Genomic DNA, 17,756 nt, shown 5'->3' with positions numbered 1-17,756 from the left:
ATTTGGAGACCTGCCACTGCCGGGGGGGGAAGTTCAGTTGAACCCTTTTAAAAGCCTTGCACCTCCTATCCTTCCCCCTCTTCCCTCCATCTCCTCTTCTTCCGTACTCGCCACCCCTCTCCCTCCCTTCCCACACTACCCCCCCTCCACTCTTCTTTCTGTCCTCCCCACTGCAATTATGCACAAGCATTATACACCTTGATACGAATGAATTGGTACCAAAAAGACCACAATTGTGAGGAAGGATTTTTATTATAAAACATGATTTTGACCTTGTATATGAACCTTCAGTGTATATTTTGTTAGTTAGTGATAAGACCAATTTAAGATACACATGACATTTGATTTTCACTTTTTGTCTCTCCATCAGTCCCATAATGTGCTAATGGTATCTACAAGCACATCATCTAGCTAGCCAGACATGTATACAGCACTTTGTGATCTACAATGCATCTCCTCAACATTTGGTACATAACACGTAATGGGAAAATGTGTTTCCAGTTAACACAATCTACTTACTAAGGCATCTTTAAAATATCTTCTTTTTTTAATAGAAATGAGGTTTAATTAATTTAAAATTTATTGCCATAAAACCTCTCTAGTGTGCATCTGTACAAAATTAATATCTCCTCAACAGGAAAAAAAATCTTAAAATGTGTTTTTTTTTCCACCCCAAAATACAATTCTTATTATACACGCTATACAAACTTGGAACATTAATGCTGGTTTTGTAGCAATGATAAAATAAAATAGAAAACGGTATCGTCCATACACAGTATCCGTGTCAGTGTTGGAAGGATGTTTCTCTTCTCGATACTGAAGTATTTCACAGATAACTGTAAGAAACAATACATTCTGCACCTTCATAACACCACAACATGCAACTCCAACCGCACCAGACTGCGTTTCCGCTTGCAGCAGCAGCGCTCAGAACAGAGACTCAGAATACTTTTGTGGTAAATGTTACACATCATCTGCAGCCAGAGCAGGGATGTGTATTCTTGGCCGGGTAAAAAATGCCATTTTCTCTCTGAAAAAGAAAAAAAATATCTTACTACAAATTACAATCTGATTCAAATGTATTCATGGTAGAACAGCAATATAAGAGACTCCTTTTAATAAGGGCAATACAAAACTAGGAATAAAATATACTGCATCCAGGTGTGGGGGGACTCTGCATTTGTAAGGATACTTTGCTGTAGTACTGTATACTTAGATACGTTATTCTATGTATGCTTTTTACATTGCATCACAGCACTAGGAGAATTATGCTGCAATGGGAGACATTAAAATGCAAGAGATATGTCAGCCACATGCGGGAAGTAAGGCTGTGCAAGAAAGCAGGGAATGTTCACAGGGCCAGCGCTACCACTAGGCAGCTCTAGGCATTTGCCTAGGGCGCCGGCCACTGAAGGGTGGTAATGAGCTGCCTGAAGTAGCGGCAGGAGAGCAGGCACAGAGGAGAGCAGGAGGAAAGCACCGTCATGGGAGCAGGTGAGTGAGCCTACCCCCGCTCCTGGAGCCCGAACTGACCCCCCTGGATCTGCGGCCATCACCACATCTCTAACCGCCCCACCCCCCACCTGGAGGCAGACTCGGAGCCTGGGGCGCTCTGGTGCCTTGCACCGGCACTGAATGTTCACAAGGTTGTTGCTGGAATAGCCTGGGGTACAGAGAACTTATCAATATAAGTGAAAAGGTTTGGATTCGATAGGACACTGAATCTGAATACTGCACCATGGAAGCGACGGTGGTTTACATTTTCAGGGATCCCCTACAAAACATCAATAAGTACCTCACCCAATCCCCATAAAATGAATGCACTTATATTAAAGAAAGATTGTTATTATAGGCTGTAAAAATGGACCTGGGATCCCATGAAAAGGCCCAGCCAAAAGAGCTCTTATCGCTGAACAGAAGTCGGATACAGTTTGGAGATATTATGAATGTAGAAGTAAGTCCGAAACTTCAAATTGTAAAATGACCAGAAATGAGTATAGCAAACAGCCAATTTAAAATCATAAGTTAAATGGGAAATAAAAAGGCGAGAAGGGAAGGTCATTTCATAGGGGGTTCTTCAATGTTGGCCGATATTTCCGAAAGCTTGAAATATCGGCCATCAGTATCAATAGCTGGGACTCCTCCATGCAGATTTAACTTTTTTTAAAGAATAATTTTTATTGGGTTTTCAGAATAAAGGAAGGGGATACAGAAAAAATAGGGGGGAGGGGGTGGGGCACAGGGTACAAATAACAATGTGCAAAACGTAACAGACCAAGCGTATATTCAGCACTAATAGGCGGGATTTGCCGGAATGTACAATAGGATGACAAATAAGGAAGCCAACTCCCATCGGAAAAGCAAAGGGAAAACACAGCTGCATAAATTTTGAAGGTCATGGACCTCTAGATAGGAACTCCTGCCAACAGGACCATTTCCTAAGCAGTGAGGCATGGGAAGGGGAATACTGGCAAAAAATGGTTTCCATGGTGTAGTTGTGGGAAAGCTTAGATTTAATGAGGTCCACTGGGGGGGATCGGTTGTCTCCAAAACTGTGCAATAGAGGTTTTGGTGGCAATAAGAATGTGAGTGATTAGATATCTATTATTAATGGGAATTGAATTTGGAAAAATATGAAGGAGTGCGGCCTGTGGGGACAAAGAGACCTGAAGGCCAGTCACTTTCAGTATGAGGTCCTCAACCCAGGTCCATAGGGCCCAAAGCACTGGGCAAGACCAAAAAATGTGAATTACATCCCCCACTAATCCGCAGCCTCGCCAGCATGCCCTAGACTGTGCTGGCCAGAATTTGTGTAGCTTGGCAGGGGTTAAATATATACCGTAAAACAGTTTTATATACATTTCAACATGGGAAATACATTTAGACATTTTAAAGACAGACGAAAACAGATGGGACCATTCTTTAGCTCCTAAGGAGAAATTAAAATCACGTTCCCATTTTGAGTTTTATCAGGTTGGGTGGAGGCTACTAAAGTTGAGTACCAAAAGGAAATGCCTCCCTTCCTGTAAGGGGAAGCGAGATGAGAGAGGAGGTGAGGGGGCACTTTATGGGAGGGGTCGAACAGAAGGGGGTATGATTGCAACCAATTCCTAATTTGCAAATACTTATAAAAATCAGCATCTGGGAGAGAAAACGAGGTTTGCAGTTGTGAGAAGCATTTAAGGACACCGTCTGAAAATAGGTCACTGATCTGTTTGGTGCCCTTGTTACTCCATGTAGATAAGTTTAAATCAGGAATTAAGGAGAAAAGCCCTAGTAATGTCAAATTGGGTGAAGGCAATGGTAACAGTAAAAGTTTAGAGAGTTTGTCCCATGCTTTGAGGGTGTCTACAGAGGCTCTTGAAGCCTGCGTAGAGACCAATCTAACTTTGGGCAAACACCGCATTAGGTCTATCAAGGAGAGAGGGTTTAACATGCTCGATTCCAGGGCCACCCGTGGTTTAAGGTCAGAGGGTACTGACCAGTCGCTAATTTGGTTTATGAAGCATGCCAGCTGGTACAATTCTAGGTTGGGGTAGGATAGGCCTCCAAGCTCCTTGGGCATCATGAGGTACTTTTTTGCGATTTTAGGTTTTGCACTATTCCATACGTAATTATTGAGCACTGCCTGGAGTTTATTAAGCCAATGGGATGGTAGGAGTCTGGGGATAGACCTGAATAGGTAAAGGATCTTGGGGAGAATCGTCATTTTAACCGTAGCCAGTCTACCCATCCAGGAAAACTCATGGGACAGCCAGTCCTTAGTGATGGCTGTTATTTGTTTCAGGAGGGGGCCATAGTTAACCTCTAAGAGTGACTCCTCAGTAGCTGATAGGTGTATACCCAAATAGCAGAGGGAGTGTGTTTGCTAGCCGTATTTATATTTAGACTGCAAAAGGGATAATGTATTAGGTGGAATGTTCAGTGGCAGGACTTCCGTTTTAGTAGTGTTTTATTTATAAAGCGAGGCCGATGAGTAGTTCCGGAGAATGTTATGCAACTCTGGGAGGGACGACACCGGGTCTGTCAGGAAAAGTAGGACATTGTCCGCGAACAAACAAATTCTATGGTGTGAACCGTTAATGATTGGGCCAGTAAGGAGAGGGGAGGTGCGGATATGTTCAGCAAGGGGTTCCGTCGCTAAAACAAAGACTAAGGGGGAGAGGGGACAACCTTGTCTGGTGCCATTGCTAATTCGGAATGGGGAGGATAGGAAACCATTACTAGAGACTCGGGCACTAGGGGATGAGTAGAGAGATAAAATAGCGTGAAGGAAACGGCCTGAAAAACCATACTTAAGTAAGACTGCCTTCATGTAGCCCCAATGGATCCTATCAAAGGCTTTTTCGGTGTCTAGGGAAAGTGTTACCAGGGAGGAACCAGAGCGGGTATAATGTTCTAAGACAGCCAGAGCTCCCTGGGTGTTATCTGGTCCTTGACGAATTGGAACAAAACCAACTTGATCTGTGTGAATTAAGCTAGGAAGCAGAGGGTTCAATCTATTCACAATTAGTTTTGTGTATAGTTTAATATCGGTGTTCAGCAGAGCTATAGGCCGGTAATTTTGGGGATATGAAGGATCTTTATTCGGTTTCAATATGGTGATAATACGGGCCTCAAGCATTTCTGAGGGGAACGCACCAAATGAAGTCCCAGACTCGAACACACGCAAGAGCACTGGGGTAAGGGTAGATTGGAAAGCAGTGTAGTAATTATTTGAGAAGCCGTCTGGGCCGGGAGCTTTGTCTTTTTTCAGTGATTTGATGGCAGTACGAATTTCTTCCTCCGTCCAGGGGGCGTTTAGAGAGTCGAGGTATTGGGCTGAGAGAGTAGGGAGGGATATATTAGTGAGGAAGGCCGATATGGACTCTGGGGAGGGCTGGGAGACACTGTCATCCTCAACTAGATTGTAGAGACGGGCATAGTACTCTGCGAAGGCGTTGGAAATATCCGGTGGATTATTAAGTTTGGCACCGGCAGTGTTATATACAGTTTTAGTTGAAGCCCTTATTTGTTTGCCTTTCAGTTTCCTAGCTAAAAGTCGGGATGCCCTATTTCCTTCTACATGAAATCTTTGGTTCAGTCTGGCAATATTTGCGTTAACCTTGCGTAGCGTGTAAACCTCCAATTCAGTTCTGAGCTTCACTAGATCTCGGAAAAGGGAGGAGTTATTGGGATCTAAATTATGTCTACCCTCTAGTATAAGAATTTGATTCTCCAAGGATTTCTGGGTCACCCTTTCCTGATGCTTAAGTCTGGAGGTTATTTGAATGACCGTCCCACGTATTACTGCCTTAAGGGCACACCAAAAGTTGATAGGGGAAGTATCATCAGGGTTGTTATGTTTGAGGAAGTCATTCAAAGAGGCCTGAATTGTTTGTGTAGCTTCCACTGAAGACAGTAGCATGCAGATTTAACTTTGTTTATTTATTTTTTTAAAGAAACTTTTTTATTGAGAAATTCCGTGCACATTACATAATATAGGTGGCATGTTAGTTGTCACATTCTTAACATTCAGAAAAATAAAGAGGAGTTCAATCAATAATTACATTTGTTTGTGTACAATCATTTAAGTCTTGGTACATTATTCAGAGAATCAAATAAAATATCGTATCAAGTCGCAAGGGATCATTGGATAAGGACTGGAGGGTCCTGTGCAGCCATTCGACTAAGGTACCACGTTGTAGATTGCAGGCTGTCCTGTATCCTTTTCCTGGTGTTTAGTGGAAGGGTTGGTATATAAAAGAGTCCCACAACATAAAAATGTTTCCAACTTTTTTGCCTCTGTCTACCATAGCCTCCACCAAATCCATCCTGAACAGAAAATGTAGTTTAGCTCGAAATAGGGAAAATTGTGAAGGTGTGGGATCAATCCAGCCCTGGAGAATAGTTTTCCTATACGCTGCACCCAAAGCCAATAGTAAGTTTTTGCTTTATTTTGTCATACGGGTGTTTGGGTCAAATATTCCCAGTATCGCCCACTCTGGGGTAAAGGGGACGAAAGTAATGAGTTTTGCCTCTGCACAGAGTTTCACTAGCAGCCAAAAGTAACGAATAATGGGACATGCCCACAAACAATGATAGGTATCTGCGTTGTCAGAGCGGCATTTTGGACAAGTATGTGTGTCTGAGGTTCTCATATGGAAGCGTCTGACGGGATAAATAAGAATTATGATAAATGTTTATAAACAGCTCAATGTACATATTGGCTTTGAGGGTTTGTCTGGAATATAAAAGGCCTTTCTGCAATTGTGGGATCAAAAGCGCAGGGAAGTGATCTAGCCATGTGGCCATACCACCTTTGGTCTTGGTGTAATCCAAGGTCAGTCTCAGAAAGGTATAGTGAATAGATCTGGCTCTTGAGGTCGGGACCTGACAAGTAAGCATAGTGTCCAGGGTGTTATTCCAGTCCTTATTAGAGAAATGACCTATCACATGCGACACATAGAAGTTAGTTTGCAGAAAGATATTACCATGTTAATTTCTTCAGTTGTTATATTCCCTGATAAGGCAGATTGTTGAACTGGAGTGAGTGGAGGCAAGGCTTCACTTGAAAAGGGTGTTCCCTGAGTGTCTGGATCCACAGATGGCGAGTCAAAGAGGTTTTCAAAGTATGTTTGAAACTGCGTGGCATCGTTTAGCATGGTTATGATATTGCGTTTCTTAGGGGGTTTTGAGATCATCGCCAGCAATCTCCCAGCCTTGCCTCCCCATCTATAGTATCTATGTCTGGTATAATCTAGTGATTGTTTTGCCTGAGTAGCTCGATATGTCTCAAACAGTTGTCTAGCTTCTTTGTATGTTTGAAGGGTTGTAAAGAGCAACGGAATATGCTGCGCTATATAAGAAACTGTAAATAAATAAATAAGGGTAGTGTCCGAGGGATTGGTGGTATAAGCTTGGAATGCCGACTTCATTGTGTTATTTAGTTGATCATGTTTTATTCTAGCTTCCTTTTTTGAAACGTATCCAATAATATGGCCACGCATTACGGCCTTAGATGCGTCACAAAAAAATTCTGGACGGTTCCAGTATTCTAGATTTTCGTCTACATAATTGGTCCAGTTATAGGTCAGATATGACGTAAAATCCTCAGAGGCCGACAGATAGGACGGAAATCGCCAGATATATTCTGTTTGGTGCATGAATGAATGATTAAGGGCCACCATAACTGGGGCATAATCCGAAATCAGTATGTCAAAAATATCGGCCCTGGAAACTTCAGTCATCAGTTCATCTGCCACCAGGATCCTGTCTATGCATGATGAGGATCTATGGACCATTGAAAAGTGTGTATGTGTTCTGTCTGTGGGGTTTAGCAGTCTCCATGGGTCAGTGAGGCCCAAAGTGGCTCTCAGCGATAATAAAAATCGGCTATGGAAATCAGAGGATCTAGGTGTGATAGGGGATCTGTCTATTGAGGGGTCTTCCACCATAGATTTAACTTTGTTTAAAGATGAATGTGCAATGCTGAAAAGAGACGCCGGATTGACGTATATGCGGCCATTTTAGAGTATTGGTTGCTTTTTTCATAGAGTAAGACATTGAATAGTTTGAACAACAATTCCACCTAATACTGTTGGAAACAAACAATGGCATTATTCTGATAGCCTCGCTTAGGGATGTATTTGTTTGCATGCGTACAATTCGCACGACACATGTGCAGGTTTGGGCAGCTGTGCACACTTGCGACCTTACGAGTAGAAATACCCCAGCGAACGAACTTATGCAGAGTAGGTGTAATGTGGGCATGTGGATGGCCGCGGCCACCAAACTGGGCGGTAACAAGGGTGTAAACTGGGGTGGTGGCTACATGTGCTGGGCGGTGGCTTCTCTCCACTGTGCAGGCGCTCGGACTGATCTAGCTCAAAATTATTTGCTCAGTAAAAGTAAGTCAAACGCCTTGCAGCCCAGCCGCTTCTCGGCCCCACATTTGCACGGGTGATCAACACGCACAATTTATAAAATACATGCACCTGCACGCAATACACACCCATGCAGTATACAAGTTTCTCTAAATTAACTAACTACATGGCAGCCACTCCGGAAAGCACACTTTTTTCCAGTTTACACTTCTCTGCATTCCGATCTCTTATATATTTTATTGTGGGACACATATATTCAGAATTGCTTAGGAAAGTGGCACACTCAGAATACAAGAAAGACACATGTAATAAGGATTAATTTGTAGTGTAATTGGGGAAGGCAATTAGTTAATAGAATCCAATAAACAGCATAATTTGAGACGAATTGGTTAATGGGTTGAAAATGACTTCCGAGCGAATTTGTGCTGTGGCGTGTGAAACACCCTGTTCGCTCTGCCGCACGCTTGCTGGATATCCGAGCGGACAGACTGGGATCCATGTAATTATGTTAGCGTCTGTGTGTTTGCACTCCACTCTTCTTTGTGTTTAGATCAGCGAGACCGTTCGTTCGGGTCATATGGGCGTGCCTTCACTCTCCATGCGCGTGTGCGTACTGTTCGCTTGGCTATGTGCGAATGTGCGAGTGAACAAATCAACATGAATAAGTGCTAATATTTCTGCCAGGAGCTAGCAGGGCAAACACTGTGCATTTTTAACTAACTTTACATTACTCTCTCTCTCTCTCTCTCTCTCTCTCTCTCTCTCTCTCTCTCTATATATATAATATATATATATATATATATATATATATAGTCAAAGTTTTTAGCCAAAATAACACTGTGTATACACCTTAAGTTGGAATGGGTTATAGAGGAAGTACTGTAGTATATCCAGAAAAGTCAGACATGCATTGGTTTAACTTTGTAGCACCGAGCATCTTTGTGTGTGACTTTTTACATTATAGAGTGTCTTATTTGCAAAGTAAATAGGGCACACAAGCAGTTTCTGGTAATTAAAATGACACATGGCATTTCTATATTCTATGGGGTATTTTCAATGCTTTTTAGTGAACTGTGACGGCGAGCAGTGCCGATTAGCTGACCACCACAGCTCGCGGGTCAGTATTCAACGGACCCCCCTGCACCTGCCGTTTCCACCTCGCTGGGTTTTTCTAGGCTGCACATGCACATAATAAACCATGCGCAGTTCCCAAAACATCAGGATGGAGCCGAACTCGCTATATTGTGAGTCAACCAGAATCACCCCTAAATCTGGAAATGGATGAGCGAGAAGCAACGACCATGGGTCTAAGGATCTAATACCTGGTAGAGATTTTTAAAGGAGAAGTACCTTATTCCAAAACGGGGCATGTCCACCATATATGGTGGAATGTTCCTCTGTGGTCACAATTACACAGCACATAGGTGTAGAAGAAGTAAACATTTTGGACAACCTCACTGGGGTGTAATACCATCAGTACAATGTGTAGGATGTTTCTATGAGTCGTGTGGAGATAGAGCTTTTGTCTATACTTTCTCTCACCTCTTCCCATTCCTCAACGAGCATTGTACTTGTATATCTGAGAGGAAATGGCCGATATGGATTGAATTTTTTTAAAAGAGGGGAACAAAGTGCAGTTAACCAAAGATACCAGGCTAGGCAAAAATCTACCTAGTGTTGCCCAGCATTGATGACACCATTCCCTTCCCATCCACGGGTCTGGAGCAATAATAAACAATAATCAATATAAAGAGAGTGGGTGGGTTATTTTTTACTATAAAGGCTGATCGGCAAGATTGATGCTACCTCCCTCCCTTTCTTGTCACAACCAGTACCCTTTTTCAGACTTTTTTTATGTTACTATTTTGCTGTGTCAACCTGTACTGTTTGATTAATTTCTATAACATTGCCCCAAATCACCACCAGGCTGCACATGCACATAGTGATGCAAATCACTGCTTGATAAATTTCCTCATTTAGCTTTAAAGATGGATTTAATTGAACAAATGCCCAACTATCTTTTTTTATCTCGCCGTCAGACAACAATACTTTAAAACAGTGTTTCCCACTCCATTCCTCAGGAACCACTAGCAGTGCAGGTTTTACAAATGTCCTCAGAATGCCAAATTAAATCATTATTGTAGCTCCACCTGTGCACTAACTGGTATATCTGGAAAACATGCAGTGTTACGGGTCCCTGAGGACTGCAGTTGGGAATGATCGCCTTATAAATACATCTCAAATATTTTGAATCCATGTGCAGAGTTTTAAACAGCATGGCCGCTTATTAATCTTTTCCACTTGTATTAAGCCTTCCCCACCCCTTATCTCTCTAGAATAATGAGGTGGGAGGCAGAGATGCAGCTGGTGAGAATGTTCCCAGCTTATTTTAAATTTTGAAAGTGCCAAAACCAAATTTATAACATGGATTCTATGTGATACTGCTTCAAGTCACTGCCACATCAAATACAACCGTCCACATCAGCAGTTATTTGAAAATGTGAGGAACGTGAGAAAATCAGGATTCATATGTGAAGGCCATGGCCTCTGAATTATTCCTTCTGGAGACAAATTATGCCAAAGAGTGAAAACACTTCTTTCTAATGACAATGCTCTATGGATGTACAAAAGGATCTACGACAATAACTTGTTACTTGTTACGGTTGAAAAAAATCCTGTAAAGACATTGTATATGTAAAAACATCTTACATTCCAAAAGTAGCCTCACCTGAAGGACTGAACTTCCAATGGCTCCTTGCAGCTCTGCCCACGTAATCGGTGTACATCCTTCGCTGCTGCCCTCATCATCTTATCAGCTTGTAGCTCATATTTATGCTCAATCTTTTGTACCTGCACAATTTTAGAAACAGAAATAAATAGACCACAAATTATTTTGCATTCTAGGAAGCTTTTGAGGAAAAATGGATGAAACAAACGCAAAAGATAGCTCAAAAAGGATTTTGGTAAGGAAAGGATAAGTGGTGAGGGGTGTGGGTCGTTTAGTCTACAACAACTAGGTCGACAAGCATTGGGTCGACACCACTAGGTCGACATGGGTCTAGATCGACAGGACATTAGGTCAACACAAGCATTAGGTCGACAGTCAAAAGGTCGACATAGGGTTTTTCACAGTTTTTTTACCCGCATTTCGACACAGTCGACATGGACACAGTTTGAAGTGCACCGCTTCGCTCGCAATGCTTTAGGCACGAAGCATTGTCGACCTTGTGACTGTCCACCTTGCCCATGTCGACCTACTGATTGTGTCGACCTAGACCCATGTCGACCTTGTTGCCTGTCAACACAATGCTTGTCGACAGAGTTTCTGTAGACCAAATGACCGTATCCCGTGGTAAGAGTAGGTGCAGATATGCCTTCATCTTGTCTAGTTTGTTCACAAATACGGACCTCAATAAACCCCAAAAGTCTTGGTAGTAGGGATATCCCTGCTTGTGCACAGATGATATAATCAAACTGACTGAGGTAGTAATTCATTCTTTGCCAAGAGAATTTGTTAAAACAGGTCTAAAAAAGACCAAACAAACCTTTTTATGAACCCCTTGAGTGCCAACATTGCTGTGAGAGATCTCCAATATATCCGATAAAAATGCAAGCATCGCTCGCAGCGACTGTTCTTTTTGTGGGGCAAAATGTTAATAAACTTCAATAAATTGACTTGGCTATATTTGTATTATTTATTTATACTAAAAGAACAGTCACTGTGAGCCATTACAGTATTTTTAATGGAGATTTTGAGTAAAACACACAGCAACACTGGCACTCAAAGAGTTATGTCACCCGTGCCTAAGCATGGATATCCTTAAAACCTGGACTCTTGTGGTGTCTTGAGGGCGGAGTTTGTAAATCACTACTCTAGCTTCTACTTCCTGTGCATTCCCTTGCAGGGCAGGGATGACGTCATCCCACTCACTAATGGTGCCCTTAAGATTTCCCTTGAACTCTCTCAGTGCTGGACAAAATATTTTGTGCAAAGAGTATAATTTGACAAAGATTTATCTTCATATTTCAGAAAAATATTATCCCCTTAGGTGGTTTTGTGGAAATTTTCCAGTGTGAGCTGCGCTGCCGGAGTGGGCTCCCCCCATGAGATTTCTTTGCATGCCACTGACATGTAGGGGTGTGTCCGTCATCAGTGTCACTACCCACACACATGTAGCTCCCCCATCAATTGCTATCCCCCCGCCTATCACCTGAATACTTGAGCGCTCTTGAACACTTGAGCACCCAAGGCACAAATTCATCCCAATACCCGAACACCCGAGTGCCCGAATACTCAAGTGCGTCTGAGCATCCAAGCGCACGAACGCATCTGAAGACCCGAGCGTCCAAACGTGCAGAAATACCCGAGAGCATGAACACAAACACCCGAGCGAGCACCCAAACGCGGCCAAATACCTAAGCGACTGAATGCACCAAAGCACACAAAGGTGCCCGAATACCAGAGTCCCAAATACCCAGTCTGTAACCTGAACACCGGAGAGACTTAATGCTCTCGAACACCCGAGCACATGAAAGTGACGGAGCGCCCGAATACCTAAGCGCACCTGAACCCGCCCAAACACTTGTGCGCAAGAACATGCCAAAAAACCTGAGCACAGAAAAACACTTAAATATCCAAGCATACAAATGCGCACGAATACCTAAGCACACGGGAATGTGCCTGAATGCCCGAGCATGCCCGTACACCTGAGACCCCAAACCTGCCCGAACGCCTGAGCTCCTGAATGCACCCGAACATCTGAGCACCTAAACGCGCTCGAACACCCAGGCACACAAACGCATCCGAACACCAGCATGCCTGAAGGCGCCCAAGCACCGGAGCACACGAATAAGCCCAAGCTCCTGAATGCACCCAAACACCTGAATCCAAACTCCCGAGCGAGTGAACGCCAGGACAGTCAAGTGTCTGAACACGCTCAAACATGCCCAATAGCTCAAATACCCGAGCTTTCAATTGGACCCAACCGCAACTAAATATCCAAGCACCCATATACCCATGTGTGCAAATGCTGCCGAGCACCCAAATGCCAAAATACTTGACTGCACGAACGCACCCAAGTGCGCCCGAATTCCTGAGTGTTCGAATGCGCGCTAACACACCCAAATCCATGAGCACCTGAACTCACCCCAGCGCACACAAAACTCTCAGAGCCTGAATTCGCCCGAACATGGGGACAGGCATAGGTGACATTACATATGTCAGCTCCATTTTATTTGGCAAGAGAAGTAGCTTAATCTACCACATTTAGGGGGAGAAGTATCAAATATTTGGGAGACATGGGAAATGGATAAAAAAGGAAATTTTTCAAACCTTTTTGGTTGGTACTGTATTTCTCTGCAAGCTTTGCTACCTCTCCCATAAAGTTTACATTTTTTCCAGAAATCATATTTTAGTTTAAATGATCGCATTAAAGTTTTAGTTGATCTGCATTAATACTTCCAGCACCAGACATGACTGTTAGGCATATCGGAGCTGCCTCTTGCTTGTGTGCCAGTGAATTCCATTCAATATTTAACAGCCCTCATAACCCATTGTCTGTGGTACTATAGAATATGACAACCACTGACAATAATATAGCACCATTTTAGATAACAACTGCTTGGTTCCTGAGGTTACGCTGAAACACTAGACTCCCAGAAGGAAAATCAATGTAGTCAGACATTTATAGAAGTCCCAGTACAGATAAGTGAAACAAAGGAAAGTTTAGATCGGCACCAACTGCTGCTGCGAGCGTCTGATTGTCAGAATCCGAGAGCGAAGAGAATCAGGAGAGCATCTATTACTTACCTGTTTCTCCACTTGTCTGAGCAGGAGCTTAAACCTGTCATCATCCTTCACCCGCTGAGGCAGCTCATTTTCACCTTGACGTTTGGCTTGCTCTAGCTGTTCTTTCAGCTCTCTTAGTACAGCAATCTCTTGAGTTAGCTGATTATGCCACGTCCTTGAAGCCTGCAGATCTAATTCCAGGTCCAGAGATGTGCGAATTACACGGTCTCTGCCAGAGGACTTCACGGATGGCTGAAACAATAGACGTTCTTGTGAATCTTTGCTCAATGCCAACAGCCAGAGGACTTTGATTTGCTAATTCAGACTCAAGAAAGCACTGGGAAGCTGCGTAGTCTTTGAAAATGTTTTTAAAGTTGCAAAAGGGAGTTTAGCAAGGTAAGATATAACAATGGCAGGGCAAAATGGAACAAAAAAGGAACAAAGTTCTATATACCAGTCGGGATAGACACACACAAAGGCTAAAAGCTAGTCCTGATATAGCTATTGACATTTGGAATCTCTCAGGAATATACTGGTTTAGGGTCCTGGTGCCCCTGGATAGAACAATGGAAGGTAGATTTTGCAGCATTTGGCACCAATTTACTTACAGTAGACAGGGGTGTTGTACTCCACAATTTTAATACTGAAATTGCTGTGACATTACTTTACACTTATCTTTTTTGGAATGTATTGTGTGAGATGCATGGCGCAGCTTAAATGTTCTGCAACAGGTAGTTGTCCAGATATTTCTTACTTTTTCTGAAATTTAGCATGTTATTTGCATTGTAGCCACATGCAGTATGGCTTAAAGTGTGCTTGAGTCATAAGACTGTTGTTTTTGTTTCAAAATAATTGTCAGATACATTATACAATAGTACTCGCTCCTATATACATCACATTGGCTCAGACAGGTAATGTACCAATCCTTGATCGGTTTGATACTATGTTTGTCATGTCAAATGTTTTGATATCTTCATAAAACTTCAATAAAAACGATTACGATGTGTGGTGTGAAGCACGGCTTGGTGCTCTTGGATTTCTCTCTTTCGCCTTCTCACACAGGTTAGCATCTGAGTCAGCTGTTTGCAGTGCCAGCTCCAATGTCCAGGGTTCCAGTGCATTGTACTTTTATGCTATAATAAGCAATGCACGTAAGGCACACATTTTGTTCGTCTGTGGCAATATGTATAGGACAGCTTAATCACACAGTCCAAATAGCTTGGTTTTTTCAGTTGCAAATTCTCTTATGTTATAATGAAAATCTATATATATTTTTTAAATTAAATTCTACTACAGTGGTTTCCAACCGCAGTCTTCAAGTACCCCTAACAATTTAGGGTTTTTAGGTCACCCAGCCAGTGCACTGTGTATCACCAACTGTCACACACCTGGGAACCTGGAATACGTGAACTATTGGGGGTGTGGACCGAGGCTGGCAACCACGGTTCTACAATATAACCACGGTAATTTACCAGAAGTGAATTCATCAGCCTATACTTTTATAACTAAAATGTCACTGATCACAAGTCAAACTGCCTGTGTTTGGTGTGAGACTCTTAGCAGATCATTTGCAAGATAAAAAGACATGCAAGTAATACTTGCCAAATTAGTATGCTAATATTTTAAACAACATTCCTGTACACAATATTCTCCTCTCTATGGCCCTTATTCTGGTTGGTGCGGCCGGAGCCGCACACGGTGCTCCGGCCGCACAAACCAATCCCCGCCCACGAGACGGATCGCCACGGCCGTCCGTACACGGACGGCTGGCGATCCGCATAAAAATGGTGGAGGCGTACGCCTCCACCATGGTGGGAGCTGCCCCCTGCATTCGATGGTCGTCGACCATCGAAGGCAGGGCCGCACGCCACAGCAGCTCCCGCAAGCTGAGACCACACGGACAATCGTCCGTGTGATAGCTTGCATGGGGGCTGAGAGCTGACATCCGGCGACGTCAGCTTTCCGCCCCCATGAGTTGCGTCATACCCTCATTACCATGCATACGCCCCGCGTTTGCATGGGAACGCCCATGAAACGCGGGGCGTACACATAGGGAAATGAGGGTATGAAGCCCCTCACGCCCCTATACGCCCCCTTTGCGGCGGACGAAATCCGTCTGCGGCGAAGGGGGCTGCACATGCGCAGATTGACCTCTGCGCATGTGCAGAATAAAAACATCGGCGGTACGGCCGCACGCGGGCCGTACCGTCCGATTTAGAATAAGGGCCTATAACAGTAAACCGTAATACTGACATGTTTGTGTTACATGTTTGGTAACAAGTCTTTGAAATATTTGTGAACATACAGCACATTCCAGATTCAGAAGTGGGCGTAAAGTAAAAAAAAAGACATCTGCATCTGGATATGCAAGGTGGGGCAAATACATTTATTGTTTCTTGCATGCAGGGTAAATACTGGTTGCTTTAGCATGCAGCGTACCATGGCCGGTGCTAAGATGTTTGGGGGCCCTCCTGCAAATTATCATTTTGCACCCTCCCTTAACTCTTAAACGGAGAGCACACGCCACCCGCATGTGACACAAAAAGGGGTGTGGTATCACAAGGAAGGGGTGTGGTCACAATTCTACCTCACAATAGAACCTCCAATTCAAATTATGCCACACAGTGAGCATTGAGTGGGAGTAAACCAAAGTTACATATCCTAATAGAGGTTGGATTGCAAATTCTAGGTACTTTCAGTTTTTTCAAATAATCGGATTTCTGTTAGTACACAGGGTGACCGAGGCAGCTAAAAGAGATCAAACTGAACATATAGGGTTTTTCTTAGTATCTCCCGGTATGTGTCACAATACTCTGCAAATGGCATGGGGATACTGAAGACACTCCACATGCTCAAGTCTTTCTCCTATTCACGCTTCAGTATTCCTACATAATCATGAAGAATAGTGACAGCAACTCTCATATGGGTAGATGACTACGCACAGGGAGCAATGCCAAGTAAATGCCCTTGTGCTAAACACATAATAGTTTGTGTTTGTGCTAAAGAGACACATAGCAAAACCCTGACTTGTATTAACCTGGATGAACAGGAATAAATATGAAGCTCTGTGCCGACTCATGTTATCAGTCTAGTAATAAAGTATTAAGATGTGGTGTGATTCAGTATTTATAGCACACTCTTAGGGGGCAAACATGCTTGTGGCATCACTGAACTACAGTAATACTGATCCAAATACTTTCCAAAATATCTACTGCTATAAAAGTCTAATAAAATAATACAACCAGCCTTTACTTTTCAGATACATAAGTGTATTAACATCTAAACAGTCCAGTAAGAGGGCACCAAGGTGCTGTGTGAATTAGAACCTATGACTTTTAGGGGTAGATGTAATTAGATGCTGCGTTTACCGCAGGGGTACAGCTCTGGCTTTAACCTTTGGAGCTATTAACCCTTTCAGGTCCAACGTCTAATCAGGCTCAACAGCCCTAGCGCTAGTAGCAGATCCATTGGTGAGCCACTTTAAAAAAAAAACATTAACATCACTCAACATAATGTAGACCATTTTTTTATACAAAATTTCAATTAATTGAAACATTTAAACCAGACTGTTTGAAATGCAAAAAAAATTGGACTGCAAAGGGTTAAATTTTTCTGCATTATCCCCATGCAGTAAACCTTCCGTAACCCATAAATGATATGCCGGTATCCCATCCTGTTATGCCCTAGAACAGGCATGTCCAAACTGCAGCCCTCCAGCTGTTGTGAAACTATACATCCCAGCATGCCTTGCCATAGTTTTAACATTCCCTAATAGCAAAACTGTGGCAAAGCATGATGGGACTTGTAGTTTCACAACAGCTAGAGTGCCACAGGTTGGAGACATGCCTGCCCTAGAGGGTGCACTCATTGTAGTTTTTCCCAGTAGTGCATGCATCACAGTGCAGGGCTACAGCTTGTAATTGAACTGCCCAAAGGCTAATTAAATCTGCCGCTTAATTGCAAGATTATGAAAGGTATCAATAGTTCCCTTACTGCCCAGATTGTACAATAACTTTTTATTTATTCACAGTAGATCATGATAATAAAATCAAATCGATTACACAGGGGTGTAATGTATAATTTGGGGGGCTCAGACTTTAATA

General features: G+C 43.0%; 1 protein-coding gene across 2 annotated transcripts in view; it reads right to left on the bottom strand.

Annotated features, from left to right (window-relative positions):
- Positions 1 to 233: 233 nt before the first annotated feature.
- The window catches only part of WWC1 (WW and C2 domain containing 1), a 289,547-nt gene continuing 272,024 nt past the window's right edge, over positions 234 to 17,756 (bottom strand). For both annotated transcript variants that reach the window (XM_083181881.1, XM_083181880.1), the window contains exons 21-23: positions 13,675 to 13,905; positions 10,594 to 10,715; positions 234 to 1,030 (exon numbers count right to left, since the gene is read on the bottom strand). In XM_083181881.1, coding sequence (XP_083038007.1) covers positions 964 to 1,030; positions 10,594 to 10,715; positions 13,675 to 13,905 — 420 coding nt within the window. In that variant the 3' untranslated portion in view covers positions 234 to 963. The remainder of the gene's footprint in view (positions 1,031 to 10,593; positions 10,716 to 13,674; positions 13,906 to 17,756) is intronic.

The sequence above is a fragment of the Crinia signifera genome, chromosome 4 (genome assembly GCF_055691185.1).
Source record: "Crinia signifera chromosome 4, ASM5569118v1, whole genome shotgun sequence".
NCBI lineage: Eukaryota > Metazoa > Chordata > Amphibia > Anura > Myobatrachidae > Crinia > Crinia signifera.
This window is presented reverse-complemented; position numbering and strand designations above follow the sequence as displayed.